The sequence below is a fragment of the Physeter macrocephalus genome, chromosome 2, assembly GCF_002837175.3.
Source record: "Physeter macrocephalus isolate SW-GA chromosome 2, ASM283717v5, whole genome shotgun sequence".
NCBI lineage: Eukaryota > Metazoa > Chordata > Mammalia > Artiodactyla > Physeteridae > Physeter > Physeter macrocephalus.
The window spans coordinates 66,434,196-66,457,818 of NC_041215.1; the positions used below are offsets into that span (position 1 = coordinate 66,434,196).

General features: G+C 41.0%; 1 protein-coding gene across 3 annotated transcripts in view; it reads right to left on the reverse strand.

Moving 5' to 3' along the window:
* Positions 1–23,623, reverse strand: part of RBMS1 (RNA binding motif single stranded interacting protein 1) — a 96,108-nt gene that overhangs the window by 15,684 nt on the left and 56,801 nt on the right. For all 3 annotated transcript variants that reach the window (XM_055088106.1, XM_055088113.1, XM_024122384.2), the window contains exons 4-5: positions 14,482–14,639; positions 12,393–12,472 (exon numbers count right to left, since the gene is read on the reverse strand). In XM_055088106.1, coding sequence (XP_054944081.1) covers positions 12,393–12,472; positions 14,482–14,639 — 238 coding nt within the window. The remainder of the gene's footprint in view (positions 1–12,392; positions 12,473–14,481; positions 14,640–23,623) is intronic.

Here is a 23,623-nt window from a genome sequence, read left to right on the forward strand (position 1 = left end):
AAATATTACTTGTGGAAAATTTATTCCTTTCTCCTTTGCCTCTTATTATCCTAATTCATCTCTTATTTTATATCACTATTACCCACCCGCTAATGACAGGGTGGGAGCAAGAGTGCTTCTCAATACTCCTCTGCCGAAACGCAAAATGCACCCAAAACCCAACTGCAATTCCTCTTCGAGGCTGTCGGGGCCATGGTTTGGCACTCCTTTTTCCTCTCCCTGGTGTGAACCGCTCCAGAGGGACGGGTTGGCACGTGAGCTCTCGGAATGGCAGCTGTAGTACTACGGGTGCCAGGAGAGCAAAACTGTCATGTGTCTAGTGAGATGCCCCGGGCTTCCCTTCTGACTCCTACACCTCCCCCACCTGCCGATTTCCAGAACGAGGAACTTCCATTCTTCCATTTAAGGCAAACCGGGTGTGATGGAAGATGGACAGGGGCCAAATCCTACATTCCTAAACTACATTCTCTGTCTTTTCAAAAAAAGATACTGACTTTTGGAAATTTCCACCTTCACTAACAATCACAGAGGTAAAGTAAATGGATGCAGTGAAACAAGAGAGGCTTCTAACCCCTGAAGATGCTTTTAATTCTACAAGTGGGCCGTTCTGGGCCAGATGGAAATGAAGGCCGAGAGAAGACAGCATTCAAGTGGAAGGAAGGAGAATGCCTGTCTGCCGTTGCCGGGGATGCCTCATCCTTGACTTCTAAGGACAAACTGAGAACCTGGAAACAAGATCTCACTCTCCACCGACCTAGAAAGGTCCTTATGGCATCAAATGTTTTCTCCAATGATGTCTGAGGTTTTAGGAATCTGCCTCCCCATAACCTTGTGGAGCAAGAGAGAGAAATTAAACTCTGTGGTGCTGACACTTTGTGGGGCTTCACTTTGGGGAACTGCTTCTATCTAGAGGCTATAAAGACTAGCTCCTAGACTGAAATTCACATAAAAAAAAGTTTACTTGGCACAGTAAGTGATGCAAACGCACCATTTTCCTCTATTAGCAGAGAAAGAAGGCGACCAGGTGGGACTCATTCTGGAAGTTCACCGGGGCTGCCCAGGCAGGCATGAATGGAAGCAGCTGGGTAGCCATCCCTGGCAAGTGCCAGGGCTGCACATTTGCTGAGAGGCCAAACAGGCCTTCCCTATCTGTGGGAAGATGTTTCCAACACATTCTCATTCATCTACACTAAGCTCCGTCAAAGAAAGAGCAATTTCAGGCAACAATCAAGCCTGCTAAAAACGGTGTAATGAGGAGGTAAACATAAAGTGAGCAATGACATGTTTGCAAATATATCATTTAAAATGAAACAAATGGAACAGAATGTAGTTGAATCTTTCAAAAATGAATTACATTTGCTACATGATTTTGTGCTGTCATTAAGATTTTTTCCTTCCTCTAAAACCAAAAAGGTAAGTAGTTAAACAGTTTGTCTACTAGCAGGTGTCCCGTATCTTAGGAAAATTAATTTCTTATTTTAAAGAATTATAACCAGTAGAAATGACAGTTTTTAGATAGTTGTTGGTTCCTTGCTTCTGGGGAACAGGAATACCCCAGTATTCTGTGTGTGTGATGCAATATAAAATTCTAACAGCTTCTTCCCTCTATTACCATTTTCTCTGGTCTGTTTAGCAGTTGAAAGTTTTACTGAGTGCCTACTATGTGCCAGGTATAGTGTGAAGAGCTAGGGATACAGTGGTGAATAAAACAGGGTCTTACTTCATAGGTCTTGCAGTCTAATGGAGAGGAGCGCATCCCCAATCTTATAAGGCCATTTAGCCATTTATGGGACAGAGTACTGTTTACTGAAATGTTTGTTTTTAATAAAAATGCCACACAGAAGTGAAACACTTCTGATACAGGAACAGCTATATTTCTTTTACAGCTGCCACTCCTTGAACTTGGATGACTGAGACACAGCTTATTCCTAAGCATTCTTGATAACCTATTTATTACAAAGACTGTATCATGTGTGCCAGGAAAGCAACTATGTGAAGATTTCTTTAAGACATTTATGTTACCATTAGATTGAGAATAAGAGTCAGAGGACTTCAGTTAGATTTTTTTTTTTTTTTTTTGCGGTACGCGGGCCTCTCACTGCTGTGGCCCCTCCCGTTGCGGAGCACAGGCTCCGGACGCGCAGGCTCAGCGGCCATGGCTCACGGGCCCAGCCGCTCCGCGGCATGTGGGATCTTCCCGGACTGGGGCACGAACCCGTGTCCCCTGCATCGGCAGGCAGACTCTCAACCACTGTGCCACCAGGGAAGCCCCAGTTAGATTTTTGAATCGAAAACCAAACTTACATACCCAGATCTGTGTCATGGCCCACTTATTTTTAAGGGAGTGCAAGATTGTTACAAAATGAGAGCTCCTTATTCGACTGGCATATGCTGCGGCTTAACTCGACCAGGGAAGAGTCTCTAGTTTGCATTTGGAGCCTAATACCCAGGTTTCAGGTTAAAGACTGGGAGATGCTATGTGATGTCAGCTTTTTCTACAGAACAGATCCTTCAGGTGGCCTCCTTGATTGTTCTTTGTAGAAGGGAGGTATTGAGGAGGCCTGACACGCAGAAAAGGGCGTGCCCTGAATACTAGTAATATGACTGTGATCAACAGGTAAGTTTGGGTATATTAACCTTAAAAAAAAATTAGTTTCTAACCATCAACCTATATCTTCTCTATGGTAATTTTCTAGATTAGTAACTCTTCACCTTATTGAGCAAAACAATAATTGCAAAGAGTTCTAACAAAAACATTTATGATATCATGTTTCATAAAATTACCCCTTATTGATTGATTCTGCCAAATATGCAAAGTATTCTAGGCTGAATTTCCCTTAATGGATCAGAATCTTTGGGGTTTGTAAAGGGTGTGCCTCAGATGTCTTGTGAAATCTCTCAGGTCAGATTCTCATCCTTACTAGCCAAGACAGAGAAGTTATTTTCTTGTTCATCAGAACCAACAAGAACATGTACCTCCAGAAGCTTAACTACTGTGGTAGAGCCTTCAGTAGGCAGTGCCACATGCAAGCACTGATCTGATATTTGGGTGGGGGGGGAGGGGCATCTCTTAAGAGCCATCTAAGGTAACTGCATTACTGGATTCTCCAATGTGCCCTCGACAGGCACGATCTTTTACCAATGCCTGACTGGTGGCACTAACAGTCCCCCCTAAGGGGCTGTGAGCCACAAGGGTGATGCCCACGATGCCTCACTGCACATCTCTACCAAGTCGTGTCCCTACCCGTCTTCTGAAGCTCAAACTCTACAGTAATTTGCGCTCAACTGTCTTCCCTGGACACCCACATGAAGCATCACTTCTAGAATGCTTGCTTTGACTAAGCACTGTAGCTCATGATTAGACCCCCCAGACATCCTCCTCACTTATCTAATCCAACCGCTCAGAGGACTATAAGTTCTTTGTATTTGTAACAAAGTGGAACTTTTCCTCACCAAGTTCTAACAGCTGGAAAAACTGCTACTCCCAAACTCCCATTTTTCTAGCTATGCAGTATTTTATCCCAATCAACAGTCTCTAAGACATAAACTGCCCTTGACAGAAGCTTTTCTATCAGTTGTAGAAAAGTAGTCCACTCAGCAACCGTAATTAACTTTCCTTCTGAAACTGTTGGCTACTTTCAAGAACCCTCAACTAACCACATGCAAGAAACTACCCAGGACTCTTAAAAATTTCAACCTAAGGATCCAATACTCTCCCTTCTTTGTGTACATGACATCATTTCCTGTTTCAGCCCCCCTATTTGTTTCTAACCAAACCCTGCGGTCCTCTTACACCACAGGGCAGAGCTCCGGCTTCTCTCTGCAGATGCCTAACCTCCCACGCCTGCTCTGTTAGGTTCTGTCTCTCCTCCTTTCCTGACCCTGATAGAGTAGTTCCATCTCCCACTCAGCTTTACTTATCAGTAAAAGAATGGTTAAACAACATTCAAGCCAGGTTAAATAGAAAACAAAAACGCAATACTTCCCCAACACTCCAACATAAATATTTTAATATTCTATATTTACTACTCTTCTAAGTCTATATTTATTTTTCATTTTTGCAATGATAGGGCCTTTTCTTCTACCATTTACATTGTGGACCTTTCTCTACCTTGTTATAGAATTTTTTCTTTTCTTTAATGGTTACATAATGTTCTATTTGAAAAGGGATCATGTATAGTTTCTTTGTTCTTATAACACTGTATGAACATCTGTGTGTGTTATCTTTTTTATCTCTTTGATTCCAGTGCCCACACAATATTGGTGGTCAGATTCTATGGTGGTTAGAACACTGGCTCTAGATTAGTCTCCCTGGGTTTGAAATTTGGTTTTGCCATTTACTAGCTAGTGACTCCAGGCACGTCTCTGGTTTCATAATCTGTGAAATGGGGATAATAAGAGTACTTAAGGGGCTTCCCTGGTGGCTTACAATTAACATACATAAACATATATAAAGTGCATAGAACAGTTCAATGAATATTAGTTACTATTATTTTATCACTATGACAACAGGAGGAGCTCAAATTTTGAGCTATGGCTCCTCCTCTTACCTTTGACTTATCAAGATAAATTCTCGGGAGAGGAACTTCTGGTTCAGAAGTTATAAACATTTTTAGGGACTGGCCTGTTTTCCCTGGAATTTGATTCTGTGAGATTTAAGAGCTGGCTATAGTTGCTGCCTTGGCTTCACATAGAATAAAGAAATGTTCAAGCTGTAGTTAAGGATGAAGTTACTGGCAAATGCCTTTTAGAAAACTGTTTTCATAGTAACACCTACATCTTCCACCCAAGATCCTTATGCTTTTATAAAATCTTACTCCACTATTTATTGTTCCTCTCTGGCAGAACCTGATAGTGGAAAGGTGTAAAACTGATTGGAGGGGGCCTGCTGTAGGCTGGGTGTGATCCATGGTGGTAACAGCTGCCTGAAGGTAGCCTCTTCCTAAGCCTGGCACTGCACTCAAAGGATCTTCAGCTAAAACAAACACCGGCACACTTCTAGTTGAGGTCCCTTGTCACTTTTTAAAAACCAGACTTCCCTCCTTGGTAGAGAATGAGTTGGAGTTTTGGATCTGCAAGACAGCCCTCACCCCACTAGCCTCCCAGGATGGTTCCAGCACTTTTGCTTTCATGGCAATGATTTACTCATAAGATTCCAGCCCTTGGAGGGAACATCTCTTTGAAATTTGGTTTTGCCATTTACTAGCTAGTGACTCAAAGAAAAAAAAAGGTTTCATAATCTGTGAAATGGGGATAATAAGAGTACTTAAGATTGTACCAAACACTGTTACAATTAACATACATAAACATATATAAAGTGCATAGAACAGTTCAATGAATATTAGTTACTATTATTTTATCACTATGACAACAGGAGGAGCTCAAATTTTGAGCTATGGCTCCTCCTCTTACCTTTGACTTATCAAGATAAATTCTCGGGAGAGGAACTTCTGGTTCAGAAGTTATAAACATTTTTAGGGACTGGCCTGTTTTCCCTGGAATTTGATTCTGTGAGATTTAAGAGCTGGCTATAGTTGCTGCCTTGGCTTCACATAGAATAAAGAAATGTTCAAGCTGTAGTTAAGGATGAAGTTACTGGCAAATGCCTTTTAGAAAACTGTTTTCATAGTAACACCTACATCTTCCACCCAAGATCCTTATGCTTTTATAAAATCTTACTCCACTATTTATTGTTCCTCTCTGGCAGAACCTGATAGTGGAAAGGTGTAAAACTGATTGGAGGGGGCCTGCTGTAGGCTGGGTGTGATCCATGGTGGTAACAGCTGCCTGAAGGTAGCCTCTTCCTAAGCCTGGCACTGCACTCAAAGGATCTTCAGCTAAAACAAACACCGGCACACTTCTAGTTGAGGTCCCTTGTCACTTTTTAAAAACCAGACTTCCCTCCTTGGTAGAGAATGAGTTGGAGTTTTGGATCTGCAAGACAGCCCTCACCCCACTAGCCTCCCAGGATGGTTCCAGCACTTTTGCTTTCATGGCAATGATTTACTCATAAGATTCCAGCCCTTGGAGGGAACATCTCAACAATACATGCATTCAGACTCTGCTCTACTGTACATACTGGGTGAGAGAGACATGAACACATCACGATCCCAAAGGTATGATCACATTGTCTTAAAGGTACCAGGAACATTCCACATGTCTTCAAGTATTTCTTTTGTCCTAGAGTTGCCAAACGTTTCTGTTTTTAACAGAGTTAATAATGCTTAAGCCAAACATTCGGGAAATGAAACGGGCAATAAAAACCCTTGAAAGATTTCCAGGCTTTTTACTAGGTTTGTAACTTTTCCCCTAAACATTACCTTTTCTGCCTCCTGGCATAGGACAAGGCCCTAATTAATCTTACCTATACACAGAACGTTCCAGAATTTAAGAGTGGTTTTCAAGCCCTGCTGGGCATGTACCCAATCTGAAAAGTCAAAGGAACACAGAAAGTAGATGTAAAACAAGCTGAGGTCTTTGGATGGAGTAGGCCAGAAGGCACATATGCACTTCACTGGAGCTCCTCCACAACACAGGCAAAGCTTTGGGCGACGTGGCAGAATGATGCCCGCACAATACTGGGCACCTCAAAGGCGCTCACATATCCAGTGAAAAGACACTTCTTTCTTTTTTTAAAAAAACTCTGCCCTTAGCACACAAGGGCAGACTCCATTCACGTCATGGAGAGATCCAGAAAGGGAGATGTGACCATACTGCTTCCTGCAGCACTGAATATACACGTGGCCTTTGTCCATGGGGTGTGTGTGTCGTGCGTGTCTCCCACAGAGGCAGAAACAACGGGTGCAGGGCAAGCAGCCCTAGGAGAGTTCCAGCTAACATGCCATGTGCATTAGTCTTCTTGGAGACTGTACTCTCTTCCAGGAAGGTACTGGAAGAATATTTTTCAGACAAATCCCTGAATCATGGCCATGAGTGACAGTGTTTTTGCCTTGGGCACGTCTCCTAATTTGGACATCAGTTCTACCCATCTCTTGTTTCTAATGTTCGCTGTGTGGGAAACCACCACCATCCTATTTCTCCATAATGGAATTTTTATCAAGCAAATGGGACGTACTTATTTTAAACCTCTGTGGAATTCACCTAGATTGTCTCACAAAGAAGTCATTGCTTCTTTTACCCTTGTTGGGGTCCTTCCAAGCAAATCTGACTTACTGCAAACCAGCTAGCACTCGAAATCAAGGTAAATCCAAACAAAGGACAATATTTCAACATTTTCAGGGAAAAATGAGAGACTGAGTGGGGTGCAGGACGGAAGGAATGGGCTTCTGAGCAAGTTTTTTTTTTTAACACAAACTATAATGTACACTTGAAGAATCTGCCATAAGATAAAGCCTTTTTGAAAATGTGGTAACATCAGACACAAAAGCACAAGATTTTTAAAAAATGATTTCAGAAAGCAGATTGTATAAAAAATTGTGATGTGGTATAGTGGCTCTTTATGGAACTCTGAACAGATACTACATTATGTACCAGGCCCCAGGCCAGGGTGGGGTATGCCAGGCATGGGGGAACCCAGCCACATCACCCTGGTATGAAAAGAGTGTGTTGGCAGATGGATGGGTGGCATCTGAGAAGTGACAACTCATGTGCACAGCTGACCTCTCTGCTTTGCCATCTAGAGACTTTCTTAAGAGTGTCATGCAATGAGTTTACGTTCAGTTTACTGTTCATCGCACTGTTCATGCGATGCGTTTTCTTTTCAGTCCTCAAAAGAAAGTGTCTTTTGGGGACTGTGTCTAATGTAGGTTTCTTTCCTATACTTGGCTCCAGTGTCACAGGCAAATCGCCAGTCATGCAAGAATCGGAGTACTCTGACACAAACCATCCTGGATAATTCTGCTTATGCCAGCTAAACAACTTGCATCATTAAATAAACCATCCTCTGACTGTATTTATGAAATGTTATGTCTGCCTAGCAATGAGCCTACATTATTTAAACATTAAAGTGGAGGCCCCTTCAATTTACCCTTGCCTGACAATATTTTTGTTTTTCATCTGGTTCTACTGAAAATAATCATATGCATTCCACGGGGAAACCCATGTGACAGAAGCCATTCAGGTAATTGGAAGGGAGACAGCAGCATCTAATAAACAGACAGGTAGTCAAAGATAATTCTTGTATTCTGTGTACAAAAAACAATCCAGAGAAGTTGAAAATGGTTTCAAATTCTGTTGTGGGTTCTCGAGTCCACTGGAGACTTGTTTTGGGGAAAGGTTGGGTTCACTGGAATAGCATGCTTCCCAATCCCGTACTGTACGTTTCAAACTGCTGCCAATAAGTAGCTCAACCTCACTTAAAGGCAAAAGCTATCCAAAAAGGCCATCAAAATAGCCACGATTCTTGTGATAAGCTCTATGTGAAAAATGCTCTTGGAAACCGCTTGGTGGTGACCTCTGCTGGTATAGGGTGATGCACAGGTTTTTGGTGCCTACCACAAAATTAAAATATAAAACACAGCCCTTGCCACTAAGAACATGCAGTCTAGTTGGGAACCAAGACTAAAACATGTGAGAGATCATCAAACATCAGAAAATGGCATAAAGTTAAGTCCTGGTTCAGAATAAAGAGAACAGCTTGACTGCACAGTCGTCTTCCCTGCCCGGATGCTCTCCATGGAGAAGGAACCCATCTGGTTCTTACGCTCGCTTTGACACTTTGCACTACTTGGAAGAAACTATTCATTGCAAAGGTGCAGAGAATCCTACAATTATTTGCGTGTGGTTTGGAAAACAAAGTCTTTTTCTTCCTAGAATGGGTGTGACCAAGAGTCTTCAAACCTACTTCAAAGAAAACAGTTAAATGACACAACCATGAAGTCCTTTGGAGAAAAAAGGAAACTGTCCAACCTCAATTCGTGACACCCTGAGATCTATTTCATTCAGGGAGCTGGCAGATCTTATCTTAGACTGATACAACATCAAAACAAATGTGTGCTGGGGTGTTTCTCCTTCTCGAAATCTCCTTGTTGCATGCAAGAATGAGCTGAGAAAGTAACGAGGTCACAGGTGGGTTGGGTGAGCAGCCCTTCGAAGGGACTAATATAATACTCTGGGGTTCTGCCCATGCTGAGGATGGCACGGAAAGCGAGGAGAACACAGGGGGCAGCTGTGTGCAGGGGCCCTGGAAGGCCCTGCGGGGGTAAGGTTGACAGAAGCCTCCCACGTATGAAATTTCTCCCTTGTCTTTACTTGGTTGGAAGGTAAAAACATTCCCCTCTCGTTTCTTTTTTTTTCTTTCAACTCAAGTGTTGTGGATGGAAAAACAGAACTGACTTAAAAAACAGAAAAGGAAGCTCTTTCACAAGGCTGAGTTCCTTGGAAGAGCGTAGTTCTAGGCCTTGTATTTTACGCTTTAGCTCAAGCTCACATACAGCCATGCAAGCTGTATGCTGTCAGATTTTGGTATTAAAGGATGAAGTTAGTCCGTGGTATCGCACACACTTATAAATAGATTCTCTATGAAGTGAGACTCACCTGGATACAGAAAAGTAAAGTGGATCCCTAATCATAAGCATCAGCCATCCAGTTAAAGATGGAACCTTGGAGCTACAGAAGAATAAATACTGAACACTAGTTACACATGCACAAATGGAAACATCTTCTAGTTTGTGGTCAGCCACTTGCACGCTAGCTTGCAAATAGGTAGTGTTGTCTTGGTGAATAGTGAAGTGAAATTTATGCAAAACCAACAAACAGTTACTGGTGCTTGAACAGTATGGTTCAAGTACTGAGCTAGGCATGAGAACAGAAAGATAAGAAAACAGTCTCTGCCTTCGAGGAGCTTAGTTTAGTGCACTGACACGTGTAAACATGTTAAATGCTGCCGTACAGGTGGGTGTCCTCAGGGCGCTATGCAGACAGTAACCCAATGGCAGCAGAGGAAGCTGTTGAAAGGGCAAGACAGGACAGCCTGATAAAAGGGAAGTGAAGTCATCTCCTTAGGATTGGGGTGTGGGAGCAGTTTAGGGAGAGGGCTGAGCAGGCTGGTGAAAACTGAGAATTGCTATTTAGGTAAGGGTGAGAGGCTGAGTGAGGACCAGTGATGCTGAGGGTCTGATCAAGCTGGAGCCCACTGTATTTCAGACCAGGTTTAGTGGGAGTTAGAGGGGGTATAATGTTGGAATGAAAAGCTCCTGAGGTGCAGTGCTTTCTTGGGCAAGACAACATGGGGCAGAGCAATGGGAGGAAGTGGCCACAGAGGAGTGGATGGAGGGGCCACAGAAGTTGAGTCCAGGCACTGTAAGGGGGAGGGTAACACATGCTGACATCTACTAGAACGAAGGCGGGAGCTGGGGTGGAAAGTACCACAGTCCTCAACGGATAGGACTGATAGAATATTTATTGAGGATGGTGATGAGGTGAGTTAGAGGATGGCTTCCTCATCCAAGGAGAAGTGGCTTCTGTATGCTCTGCAAGTCACACACCTCCTTACCACTGGGTCTGCTTCCGTTTATATATATATGTATATATATATATGTTTTCCTAAGCTTACGTTTCATTTTTTTTTTGAATTTTAGAAGAATTTTTTATTAGAGTATAGTTGCTTTACAATGCTGTGTTAGTGTCTGCTGTACAGAAAATTGTATTAGTTACACATATACATATATCCACTCTTTTTTTGATTCTTTTCCCATACAGGTCATTACAGGGTATTGAGAAGAGTTCCCTGTGCTATAGAGTACGTCCTTACTACTTATCTATTTTATATATAGTACTGTGTATATGTCAGTCCCAGTCTCCCAATTTATGCCCCCTCCCACCCCGTAACCATACGTTTGTTTCTCTATGCTTCCATTCATATTTAAACAGTTGGGAGAAGTGAATTTTGAAGTCTTATTTGTAGATCCAAAGAAATAATTTTTTTTTTTTTTTTTGTAGTATGCGGGCCTCTCACTGTTGTGGCCTCCCCCGTTGGTTCAAGTACTGAGCTAGGCATGAGAACAGAAAGATAAGAAAACAGTCTCTGCCTTCGAGGAGCTTAGTTTAGTGCACTGACACGTGTAAACATGTTAAATGCTGCCGTACAGGTGGGTGTCCTCAGGGCGCTATGCAGACAGTAACCCAATGGCAGCAGAGGAAGCTGTTGAAAGGGCAAGACAGGACAGCCTGATAAAAGGGAAGTGAAGTCATCTCCTTAGGATTGGGGTGTGGGAGCAGTTTAGGGAGAGGGCTGAGCAGGCTGGTGAAAACTGAGAATTGCTATTTAGGTAAGGGTGAGAGGCTGAGTGAGGACCAGTGATGCTGAGGGTCTGATCAAGCTGGAGCCCACTGTATTTCAGACCAGGTTTAGTGGGAGTTAGAGGGGGTATAATGTTGGAATGAAAAGCTCCTGAGGTGCAGTGCTTTCTTGGGCAAGACAACATGGGGCAGAGCAATGGGAGGAAGTGGCCACAGAGGAGTGGATGGAGGGGCCACAGAAGTTGAGTCCAGGCACTGTAAGGGGGAGGGTAACACATGCTGACATCTACTAGAACGAAGGCGGGAGCTGGGGTGGAAAGTACCACAGTCCTCAACGGATAGGACTGATAGAATATTTATTGAGGATGGTGATGAGGTGAGTTAGAGGATGGCTTCCTCATCCAAGGAGAAGTGGCTTCTGTATGCTCTGCAAGTCACACACCTCCTAACCACTGGGTCTGCTTCCATTTATATATATATGTATATATATATATTTTTTCCTAAGCTTACGTTTCATTTTTTTTTTGAATTTTAGAAGAATTTTTTATTAGAGTATAGTTGCTTTACAATGCTGTGTTAGTGTCTGCTGTACAGAAAATTGTATTAGTTACACATATACATATATCCACTCTTTTTTTGATTCTTTTCCCATACAGGTCATTACAGGGTATTGAGAAGAGTTCCCTGTGCTATAGAGTACGTCCTTACTACTTATCTATTTTATATATAGTACTGTGTATATGTCAGTCCCAGTCTCCCAATTTATGCCCCCTCCCACCCCGTAACCATACGTTTGTTTCTCTATGCTTCCATTCATATTTAAACAGTTGGGAGAAGTGAATTTTGAAGTCTTATTTGTAGATCCAAAGAAATAATTTTTTTTTTTTTTTTTTGTAGTATGCGGGCCTCTCACTGTTGTGGCCTCCCCCGTTGCGGAGCACAGGCTCCGGACGCGCAGGCTCAGCGGCCATGGCTCACGGGCCAGCCGCTCCGCGGCATGTGGGATCTTCCCGGACCGGGGCACAAACCCGTGTCCCCCGTATCGGCAGGTGGACTCTCAACCACTGCGCCACCAGGGAAGCCCAAAGAAATAAATTTTAAAGAGCTAAATGAGGAGTTTTTTGTTCTTGATATAAGAGTCACCACATCCTAAAACCAAACACTACTGATACAATTTTAGACAAACAACATACCAGAAACTCCGGGTGGTGTCTTAATGAATTTTCCATTAAAATGACCAATAACGGCTTCGCACTTTTCTGTTGATTCCATCCTATTTATACATAAAAATAAAACACGTAAATAATCAGAGATATCTTAGTTTTCATTTCATTCTGTACACATGGATACAATCCTATACGTTTATTGGATACAAATGAAAACTAACAAAAATGTGAATGGTAGGAAAAAGTGGGTTTATTCTATCTTTTATTTAACTGTTGTTTGTCTGCTTCCATAGTAAAATAAAAACTTGATAACCACACAGTACATTCAGAATCATAAAATAAATAAATTATACAAAGAGTGTTTAATATCAAGCACAGGAAATGTATAATTTTTCCCACTTGTAGAAAAACTGATAATACACAATAGCTTTGTTACTCATGATAGCAAATTAAAAATAAAAATACCAGTTTAAAATACTAGTGTATTTAGTGCTGCTGGGATATTGGTCATTTTAAAGATGGTCTTTCCTTTTACATATTCAAAAAAATGACAGACTCAAAAGTCATGATAAGAACTGGTGTTAATCAGAGGATGTGTCTTATAGGTTTTTCTCATTAGCTTGAAGTTTAAAATTAAATTAGTGAAGTCAATTATGTACCTTCTTTGTCATCTTGGCTTTAGAGGAGGAATTAAAGGATGGAGCCTAACAACTTATTCTACAACTGCAGGTGGCTAAGAACACCTGAGAAACCTTTCAGGGGAATTAAATCATTTTGATTTATTTTTCTTTAATGGAAAAAACACTGAATAATCTGCTCAAAATGCACTACACTCCTGGACTACCCAGAAGAGCTGCACCTTGGTTTTAATGGGTGGTTTTTAATAGTTTTTAAAAGCAACAGAATTTAATTGGGTTCTATCTTTGGATACAGAAATGAAAGTCCTTGATCTGCTTTCAGAAGAACACCCACAGAGGGACGATTTTCAGATGGCGCTGGGCCTTTCACTGTTTCACCTGGGTCCTTTTAACCCATGAAATGCACACTGGGGATGCTGGCCTTGGTGACTTTCCACCTGTAGAATATCTTAGTTTTATTATAAAATCATCTGGCCTAACAGAAAGAGTAATGGACTGAAAGCCAGAAGAACCAAGTACTAGACCTTGCTTCATTGTTTGGCAGCCCTGTGACAATGGAAAAGTCCTCTCTTTAACTCAATTTTCCTATATGTGAAAGAGTGAAAAGTGCTTGCTTTGTTGATCTCACAGGCCTGTGGTAGATGCGATTGTCATCAAATAGGATAATGTATAGGAAAGTAAAACGTCAGCAATTTCCCCTCCAAAACCAAAGTCAATACTTTAAGACATGTAGACATTATCGGTTACTGCACAGTATTAATAGGTTGCTAAATGATGTAAAATCAGTTTTTGTATGCAGGCTTTCAGATTGCAACTATGTCAAAAACCAAAGCTTCTTTTGTTTAAGGTTTTTAAAAGAAGCAAACTAACCATTACATGGAAGTATCCTTTCTGGGGAGGAAGGGATATAAAAATAAGATGGAAGGAATGAGGGTATTTTAGATATCTGCAACATTTTACTTCTTAAAAAAATCTAGGCAAAAACTGTAAAATGTTACAATTTGTTAACACTTGGTGGTTAGACAGGTGTCTGTTGTACTTTTCTGAGTGTTTGAAATATTTCACTTAAAAATCTAATTCACTGACCTTATCGATGATGAACCAAAGTACCATCTAATGAGACAAAAATACCAATTTATTTATGAAATTTAGGAGCCTGAGATTGTTGTTTTTAAGAAGTTTAGGCATCTTGATCTAATTAGTCAAATTATTAAGGAAACATACTTGCAGAACTATTGCTCATGTGGTATTTCCTTGCCCTAAGTCACCAAATATTTAGTGTCCCCAGGTTCAAGAATCCTAATGAGCTTCCAAAAGATTTGGAAAAATGCAAACTATTTTTTATGCATAATTTAAGTTCACGGTACAACTGGCTCCTATAACCCTGGCTTAAATTCTCTCTTCTTGTTCAATTTTTATTTTCCAGGAAACATGGCAGAGCTACTGTTGTTGACAAGAAGACAGGGCAGCGTGCTTACCTAGCAAAGCCAACACCACGACTTGTCCCACTGGAATCGCGTAGTATCCTTGTAGAAATAACTTGTCCAAATGGTTTCAGCATATTTTCAAGTTCTTGCTCATCCATGGACAGTGGCAAATTAGAAATATACAAGTTGGTAGGATCTTGTTCCTGTTGCTAAAACCAAACAGAGAACTGTCTATTAATTTCCAGCAGAAGGTGAGACATGTATGTTAACACACTTTTACTTGGCCACTCTCTTAGCTCAGGTCCTTTGAAAGTACTAGCAAGTGAGAGTACTAGCAAGTGAGATCATGGGAACAGAACACCCAAGTCACCATGAGCACTTGAAAACAGTGTCTGAAGCTTGGACAATCTGTGCAGGTCAGACACAATCCCACCAAACCATTCTTGGCAGGTTTGGAAGCAGAAGTGCTGGCAGGCGTCGCTGAGTTGGAGAGGATGCCCTCATGGAAGCACAACTCTCAGCTGTTTGCAGTGTTCTACAAAATAACTAACCTCTCCTCCACTACTATTTTTAGGAGCCCATTTAGGGCACACTATTGCACAAATGGCTGTTACTGCTAATAATTCAATCCAGAAACACACCGATGGATCCTGGACTAAGTCAACTAAAGTCCAGTGGGATTTTGCCCAAATTCCCTTCTTTTGCTCTACAGCAGAGTCCTTACTGCCTGAGTTGTGATCACCAATGGGAAATAGAGAACTCCTAAATTAACAAAAACAAAACCCCACAAGGTCATACAAAATGACAGACTCAAGGCGGAACAAATTTTAGAATCTGGACAAAGCTGAACTCAAGTGTAGATGGGGGAAGGGAGTTTTGCTAAATCTTTGCTACTCTAAGAGTGATCCAGGGGCCAGCAGTGATGGAATTACCTGCAAGCTTACTAGAAATGTACAATTCCAGGCCCCATCCCAGACCTACAGAATCAGAAACTGCATTTTAATAAGATCTCCAGGCAGTACAAATGCATATGAAAGTTCGAGAAGCAGCAGTTAGAATCATTTCCCACCCACCTTTCCACTGCTGAGGTAAAATCAGCTGAAACCAAAGATAGCGATTGAATTTTCTGAGAACCAGTAACTGCTATGTATATTTACTGAGTCTGGTGTTAAATTATCAGGAAATAAGCTTATATGATATCCGGAATATTTTCTGACCAAGTAAAAACTCATCTCGGCAATTGTGAGATTAGGATGATCTTAACTTTAAAACAGGCTTTCCTTTGATCTTACTACCAATTGTATCTTTACATATTGAACTATGCAAGTTTATGATTTTTCTTTAAAAAGCACTATAAGCAAAGTCATTAATTGATGTCTTAGCCTGAGGCAACAGAACAGCACACTCATTATATTTAAATTCCCCAAATGCACAGTACTTAAAAAATATATGTGAAACATACGCATATTTGTACAAAGTCTCTACTTTCAAATGTATCCTGGCATTAATTAAACCTGAAATAAAACCTTGCCTTTCAGATAATCTGCAAGTAAAAGTAACTGACCTTTAAGATTTAAAACAACAATCTGGCATCCTAGGGAATGGCAAATACCCTGGTAGTCCCAAGAAATAAAGTTACCAAAGACTGAGAAACTATGGGCAGAAAGTACTGTCCCTATGACTTCCTGGTTCTGACAGAAGGCAGCCTGTTACCAGGCCAGTCCCAAAGGTATGGAGCAAAAGCTCCCAAACTGGGTGGCCCAGACTCTCAGGGGTGTGTCAGTGCGCTTGTGTCCAAGAAAAAAATTAAAAAATTTCAAGTGCTCAGTAGCAAGCCAGAAACTTAACTTCATTAACCCTTGACAGACTAAACAAAAATGGCAACTACCTTTGCTTCTGTCTGAAGGTAGATAAAGTCAGTGTGGTACCACTGATTACCTTATGCCGGGCAAAACCTCCCACTGAAAATTACATAAAGCATATCTTTTTTTTTTTTTTTTTTTTTTTTGCGGTACGCGGGCCTCTCACTGTTGTGGCCTCTCCCGTTGTGGAGCACAGGCTCCGGACGCGCAGGCTCAGCGGCCATGGCTCACGGGCCCAGCCGCTCCGCATGTGGGATCTTCCCGGACCGGGGCACGAACCCGTGTCTCCCGCATCGGCAGGCGGACTCTCAACCACTGCACCACCAAGGAAGCCCAAGCATATCTTTAATGTATAAAAATTGTAAAGAGATTTAATAAATGGATAAATAGTTTTATTTTTAATAAATAATAAATAGATAAAATGCTTCAAAATAAAGGGAAAAACAAAATGGTCTTTGGTATTAAATTTTTCAAATTCTTCTCAGGTGGACTACAAGCTAAAATCTTAATTCCTTATTTCCACTTCATTTACTACCTTCCCTGACTTCACCCAATGAATCCACAGCTCCTCAATTAACTATCTCATGTTGGCTCTAACCTCCCAAGTCCCCGAAGCTTTCCTGGAGTGCACAAGACTGTATTTGTTCCTGTGAAGTCTGGTCCTTAGTTGGTGAACACAGATGGGGTTCTTTCTCTCTGAAGGTGGGCACACTGAGGGGTCCTGTAGCCGAATACAGCCCAATGACATTTATAGTGCATCCTGTATATCCCAGACCCTCTTATACAATAATTGTGACTCCAGGCCTGTCTTCTAGCCATTTATAGTTGAGTTGGGGAGATAAAAACACATATAATGAATGCTGTAATAGAGATGTATACAAATCACAATGGGAGGACAGATAGGGGAGCTTGTCTTTATTAGGGAACACTTTACAGAGGGCATGACATTGAGTTGAGACTTGAGAAACAAGCATAAGGCATGAGGCTGAAAACCAGATTGTGAAAAGCTATCCAAGGAGTATGACTTTTTTGTCAGTTATCACTGCTTAAACTTTTCCACTTAAGCAATGCTAGCACAAAAGAGAATGACTATGTATCCTGAAGAGTGTGTGGGCAAAGGATAAAGTAGCCTTGCCAGAGCTGCAAAATTTCCTTGAAGGCTTGTATTTTACCTTAAAAAAAAAAAAAAAATCATGTAAATGTTGCAATCTACTCCCTATTTTTTGTTTCCTATAGAAACAATATTTCTGAATTAATACTTTCAAGTCATACTGATACTGCAGGAAGATAAGCCATGTTTATCCTGTGATTTCAGGCTTTATACTTTGTTGGGGGAGGAGGAGGAAGGAGGAGCCGTGTCCCTGTGCTGCAGCTAGAAAGCCACGCCCTAAAAAATCTGGAGCTTCTGGAGGCACAGAAGCAAGGGAGTGATGTGATCAAGTCTATCTTATTAGAAAGATTTCTGAATCATGCTTAGTCAGATTCAGAATAAAGCTGGGAACTCCCTAATTAAAGAGCATTAAAACACACCGTGGACAAAGATGTGGCATAAAAAATGTTACATAAGAAACATGTATCATAAATATTGTGAGCTTTCCTTTTGAGTTACAATTATAAAAATCTAAATGACTAACATTTAAGAATATTTAAGAATGTTCATAGACTTCGTCATCTGTGAAGTATTTTCAAAAGGGCTGACAATGTAGGTAACTAAGTACTTTCTAAATCTGTGGTTTAGTTGCTATTAAAATATTAATAAAAATGTTATTCTTGGGTCTTCCCTGGTGGCACAGTGGTTAATAATCTGCCTGCCAATGCGGGGGACACGGGTTCGAGCCCTGGTCCGGGAAGATCCCACATGCTGTGGAGCAACTAAGCCCGTGTGCCACAACTACTGAGTCTGCGCTCTAGAGCCCGCGAGCCACAACTACTGAGCCCACGTGCCACAACTACTGAAGCCCCCGTGCCTAGACCCTGTGCTCCACAACAAGAGAAGCCACCGCAATGAGGAGCCCACGCACCGCAACGAAGAGTAGCCCCTGCTCGCCTCAACTAGAGAAAGCCCGCATGCAGCAATGAAGACCCAATGCAGCCAAAAGAAAAAAAAAAAAAAGTTATTCTTTAAAATGTTGATTCAACTTGAATGTTTACCAATGAAGAAAAAAAATAATAAAAAGTGCTAAATCAGAATCAGGAAATTGAGCTCCTAACCCACTCTATGATAAATAGTGAGATAAGATAGACTAAATACAGGTAGATATTTCCTGTGATTTTAATGCATTTGTTTTCAATAGCAAACAGTCAACTAGCTCTCTTCATTTGGAATGACCTCTAGGGCTAACATTATTTATCCTTCTTTTCAAATGGTCAACTTATCTTGCACACATTGCATACAAAGTTGCAAGTAAAAAAAAAACAAAAAAAGAGAAGCAACTCCAAGCTGGCAGCAATGGCCGGCCACAAGAATATCTAATCACCAAAGCGTCCGTGCATTCTAATCACCATACATTCCTAGTAAACGGAACATACAGTACTTGTACTACGTGAGAGTGGTTCTTGAATAAGGGTAATTTCGCCCCTTTAAAATCAGGGACAACCATAACTCTGTTTTATTACATACAATGCTATGTCTGAAACAACAATTTTTCTGTAAATTATGGGTGGTCAGACATAAAAATGGGGCCAACAGGCCTCTTTATATCCCTAGGCATGGAAAGTGTTCAATGGCTTCTTTAACAAGTAGAACACTTGGATCCCACATTGGCCATGAGAGGGCTAAATGGCTACTAATGTTCATTTGAGTAGAAAAGTGGGGCTTGGAGGTCCCACATGGTGTAAAGCACTCAGTCATCATCTGAAAGAAATTAAAAAAAACCTCCCTATGCACGTGGAATGGTTCCTAAAATTCAAGAAAGGGACCTGGCAAGAAGACCAGACATCTGTTTTCTCTTGTACTGAGTAGGTTCACCAACCGGCAGATTGCTGCTTATGGGCATGTGAATGCAAACTGCTTGAAGCATGGTAGACTTCTGTGTGGAAGGGTGATTAAATTCCTGCTCCTTTGACTGCCTATTTACTGAAAAAAGCACGAGCATAACGCTAGGCAAATAACACAGGGTGATCCGCTGACCCCCAGCAGGTCTTAAGAGGTATTGCGGAAAGGCCTACAGAAGTCACTCTATTAACAGATATCACCAATGTTGACTTGAGTTTTATATCTTTTTAGCTCGTTATCTGAGGTTATTTTCTTCTTTTCATAGATTCTGAGTCTTTTATTTTGAAAAATGCACACATTTGAAACAAATGCCAAGTTTAACATAAATGGCTCAAGTTTAACCTTGAGCCTTTTGGAAAACCTTTGGTAAATTTCATCAGGGTACTCGATAGACTCAATAAATATAATTTTTAAATGTCCCATTCTTATCTCTCCATATCTGCCCAAACTAGGAAGTTTTTCTCTTGCTTAATTGGCTTCTTTGATCATCAACAAAACAAATATTTGATATCTACCATAGGCCAAGTACCAAGCAAGGCACTGAAATGAAAACACGAATAAGAAACAACCATTGCTGTCCAATGCTCTCCACTTGTAGCTTTATAATTCAGTTTTGAATATTTGTGGAGTTCTTTTTCAACTCAGGTAGTCAAAGTGTCAAACAATATTATATTCTCCCCCACTCCCCAGACTCGCCTAGTGGAATGTCCCTTAATTTTTTCTGATTATGTAAGAAAGCAAGCCTTTACTATGTGGCAATGTGAATTTTCAAAACTTCAGAGTGTCCAGATTAATTCACTAGAGGAAAGTGGACAGTGACAGGTCCCTTATCGCCCAAACACGGGAGCCAGACCTAAACTTTTACAAACTGTCTCCACAAAAGGTACATGCCAGATGCTCCTTTATCCAGACAGCATAAAGGGGATAAGTCAACTCCTGATACTCAAACCCATGGTTCCGTGGCACAGAACAATGGACCCTCTAGCATTTAAAATACCTTTTGTAACTTTAATGATATAATAAAAAAGAAATCAGGTCCAGGAAACTCAGTCATCCTACAGAGACCCGAAGAAATTCACAACATGCAGAATGCTGGCACACAGCCAGCATCTCTGAACCCGTGCATTGTTCCCTCCCTACAGATGATGCAGGCAAGGATCACTTTTCCTAGCCAATTTACAGTCCAAGCCACCTAAGGAGGTCTTTGAACAGTGCTCATTATCAGTCCACAGGAAAGCTGGCATTCAAAGTGCACTGTTGACACACCACACAGTGCCAATCTATGCCCAGTCCGGTTCTGACTAAATGCATTGTAAAGACTTCTTCAAACAGGATATATTTAATATATTATGCTACGCAATATCACCGGCACTGAAAAGATGCCTAGGTAAGTGCTCATGGGGCCGCTCTAAAAAATGCCTCTGTATTACCTGGAGCAGGTTGTTAAAATAGCCCTCTTTCTAACTTTGTTTCAGCAGAAGTCACCAAAAAATGGGTTTCAGGCATGCCCACGTTCCAGAGTGAGAAACCAGACCACCTACACAAAGTCTGCATAGGAGTGGCTGAGATCTGGCTTGAGAGGCTCAGCTGACCACCCACCTCTCGTCTGTCTGGGAGGGACTGGAGAGGCTGGAATGAACATGCATGTGGAGAGAACCGCTGATGTGTTCTGAGTCCCACCACATGGGCTGCTTCCCCCGTCACTGCCAGTCCAGCAAGAGGGGCTTCAACAGACCCCTCAGGAGGCATTGTCTGTGACCTTTCGAGGTTGGTGGATACAATGAATCAATGTCTGACTTACGCCTGAGGAATCTAAAAGGCAAAGGCTGGTTGAAGGGGCCTATAAGTGCAATTGGGAGGTAACTGGTCTCCCACAGACATCTGGCAAACAGATCAATGTGGGCCACACAGGTAGAGTTGGCCCAGGGTTGTGTTAGAGCCTTCCAGGAAGGCTGTCTTGAAGAATAAGAAGGTCCTAGAAGAAAGGGGCTGAAGGCTGACCCTAGATTCTCAGGAGCTGAGGCTAACAGCCTGAGGACACGTCTTCTCTAGCTTGAAGGAACTACAGGGGAAAGAGCAAAGCACTCTACTACGGAAAGCATCAGTTCTCTGTCTGCCCAGAGAAATCAACACCAGATCACATAATTGTCAGGTCAAGGAACTTTCCCATCCTTTGCCACTGCTCCAACCTTGGAGGGGTTAGAAACCACAGCTAGCTATGGAAGAGTGGGAAAAACACAAATTTGGGAAATAGGAAAGAAACTAACCATGCTCCCACCCCAGGACAAGCTTACTACTTAGAGCAGACCAGAGCTGGGGGAAGGGAGAAGTTTTAATATTATACGGCACTCAAAATTTTGTCAAATAAACAGGATTGGACATTTCAATTATAGGTACCACAAACTTAGCATTGGAAATGTGTTCTTAAAAAAAAAAATCAGACATTCAGCATCAAAATGTTAACCAGGAGCCTATTTCATATTATTTCAAGTAAGAAGAAAAGTATAATGTATTACCATTACTCACAACCCCCAATTTCCTAAAATGCAACTAAATACATTTGTTACACATCTGTACGTGTGTCTGTATACACGTAATACATGGTTATATTGGGATGTAAACTTTTAAAATATCACTTCTTGATCACCAAATTATCAATATGGTTGTTAGCAGACAACTGCTTTGTAAGTTGTCATTTCTCTTAGCACCAGCAGCATCCAAGACACACCTCCCTTTTTGCTGACTCTCAGCAGAGTTTTCAAAACCTCTACACAATTCTGACATTTTACAAACTGTATTTGGAATATAACCTGAGATTTTCCCCTTAAACATCTTGTTTAAAATATTGTACTGAGACTGGTGTAAACACATATAGAAAGGCTGAAAATATACTGAAAGACAATTATGTTCCCTGAAATTTGGATATGAAAACAATTAAGGGGCATTCTACTGAAAAAAATTAACCAGAAAGACCTGAAATGAAAGAAGCAACTGAAGGAACTTTTCAAAATAACGAGAGTAGCCAGAAAAGTCATGCCACCTCCCCTAGATTTTATCCATGAGAGGAAGAAACAGGAGCTTCACAGAGTAGAGGAAACGGACAGAACAGAGGGAAAAATAGAGCCCTTTTCCAATTGTGCCTTAAAAGTCCTGCTTAGAAAATGTATGGTTACCCATTGTTTACATAGGCATATTAAACATTCTGTAAATCATATACAACATAGGTATTGCATACTCACAATTAAATATATTTCAAGCCTCATAGTGACCGCCTTTCAACAATACCAGAGGAAACCGCTGTATATTATGGACAAGTAATCTAAAAATCATGGTGCTTAGTATTTACAGTTTGTTTATTTTAGCTTCTTCCTCTGGAGTTTAAAAACATGTGAAATAAGTCCAACTCAATCCAAAGGTCTAAAAATATTAAAAGTCAAGGATTACTTTAGAAAGGTGATCCCTTTCATCAATTCCTGAAATCTTTATTCATGCTGATTCATTTAATCAAGGTAAATCTCTATCCTGGTAGCTGCATATATGTCCTTCAACAGCTTTAAGGTCTTAGCAGGTAACGTATCTCAACCAGGGTTCTTTAGCGTCCATAAATCTTCTTTCCTTATGGAAATGTGAATACCCCTCAGGGAATGACCACATGCTACTCTTCAGAAGCAGCAGAGGACAGCACAAAATTACTTTCCTCCGTACTTCAAGACACCAGATAATATAAAATTATCGATCTTTTGAAAAGAATATACAATCTATCAAACTGCCAAGTTTCAAACTTGAAAATATGTTCTGTAGCAATTCAAAAACCACAAATAAAAAAAATATGTACATAATTGTATGAGTATCTTAATAAATGCACTTTAGGCACTAGGTAGGATATAACCCAAGTTTACATTTAGGCAATAAGACTGGAGCATAAATACCACTTCAGTGATTAAGAGTTCATCAAAACAAGTCCTGAATAAAGCCACTGCAGAACTACTGAAGAGAAGATTTATAATCCATAAATAACCAATGTCTAAAAATCACTGACTTTTACACAGAGGAAATAGTATCTGTAGCTTACACTGCATTAAAACTACTAGTATATTTGTACAACGCATACATATGTGATTGTATTTGTTATTCTTTCAGAATATGACATTCTATACACAATTACCTTCGGAAGTGTTTCTAAAATGTATTAATTCCTTAAGCATTGACATTTTAAAATTATTTAAAAACAATACAGTACAGAGCTTCAGCCCACCAAGTACCCACTTACCTGAGAAAATCTGGTGCTGTTTCTCCATTTACTTAAGGGGTTACATAATCTGCTATGTAAAATTTT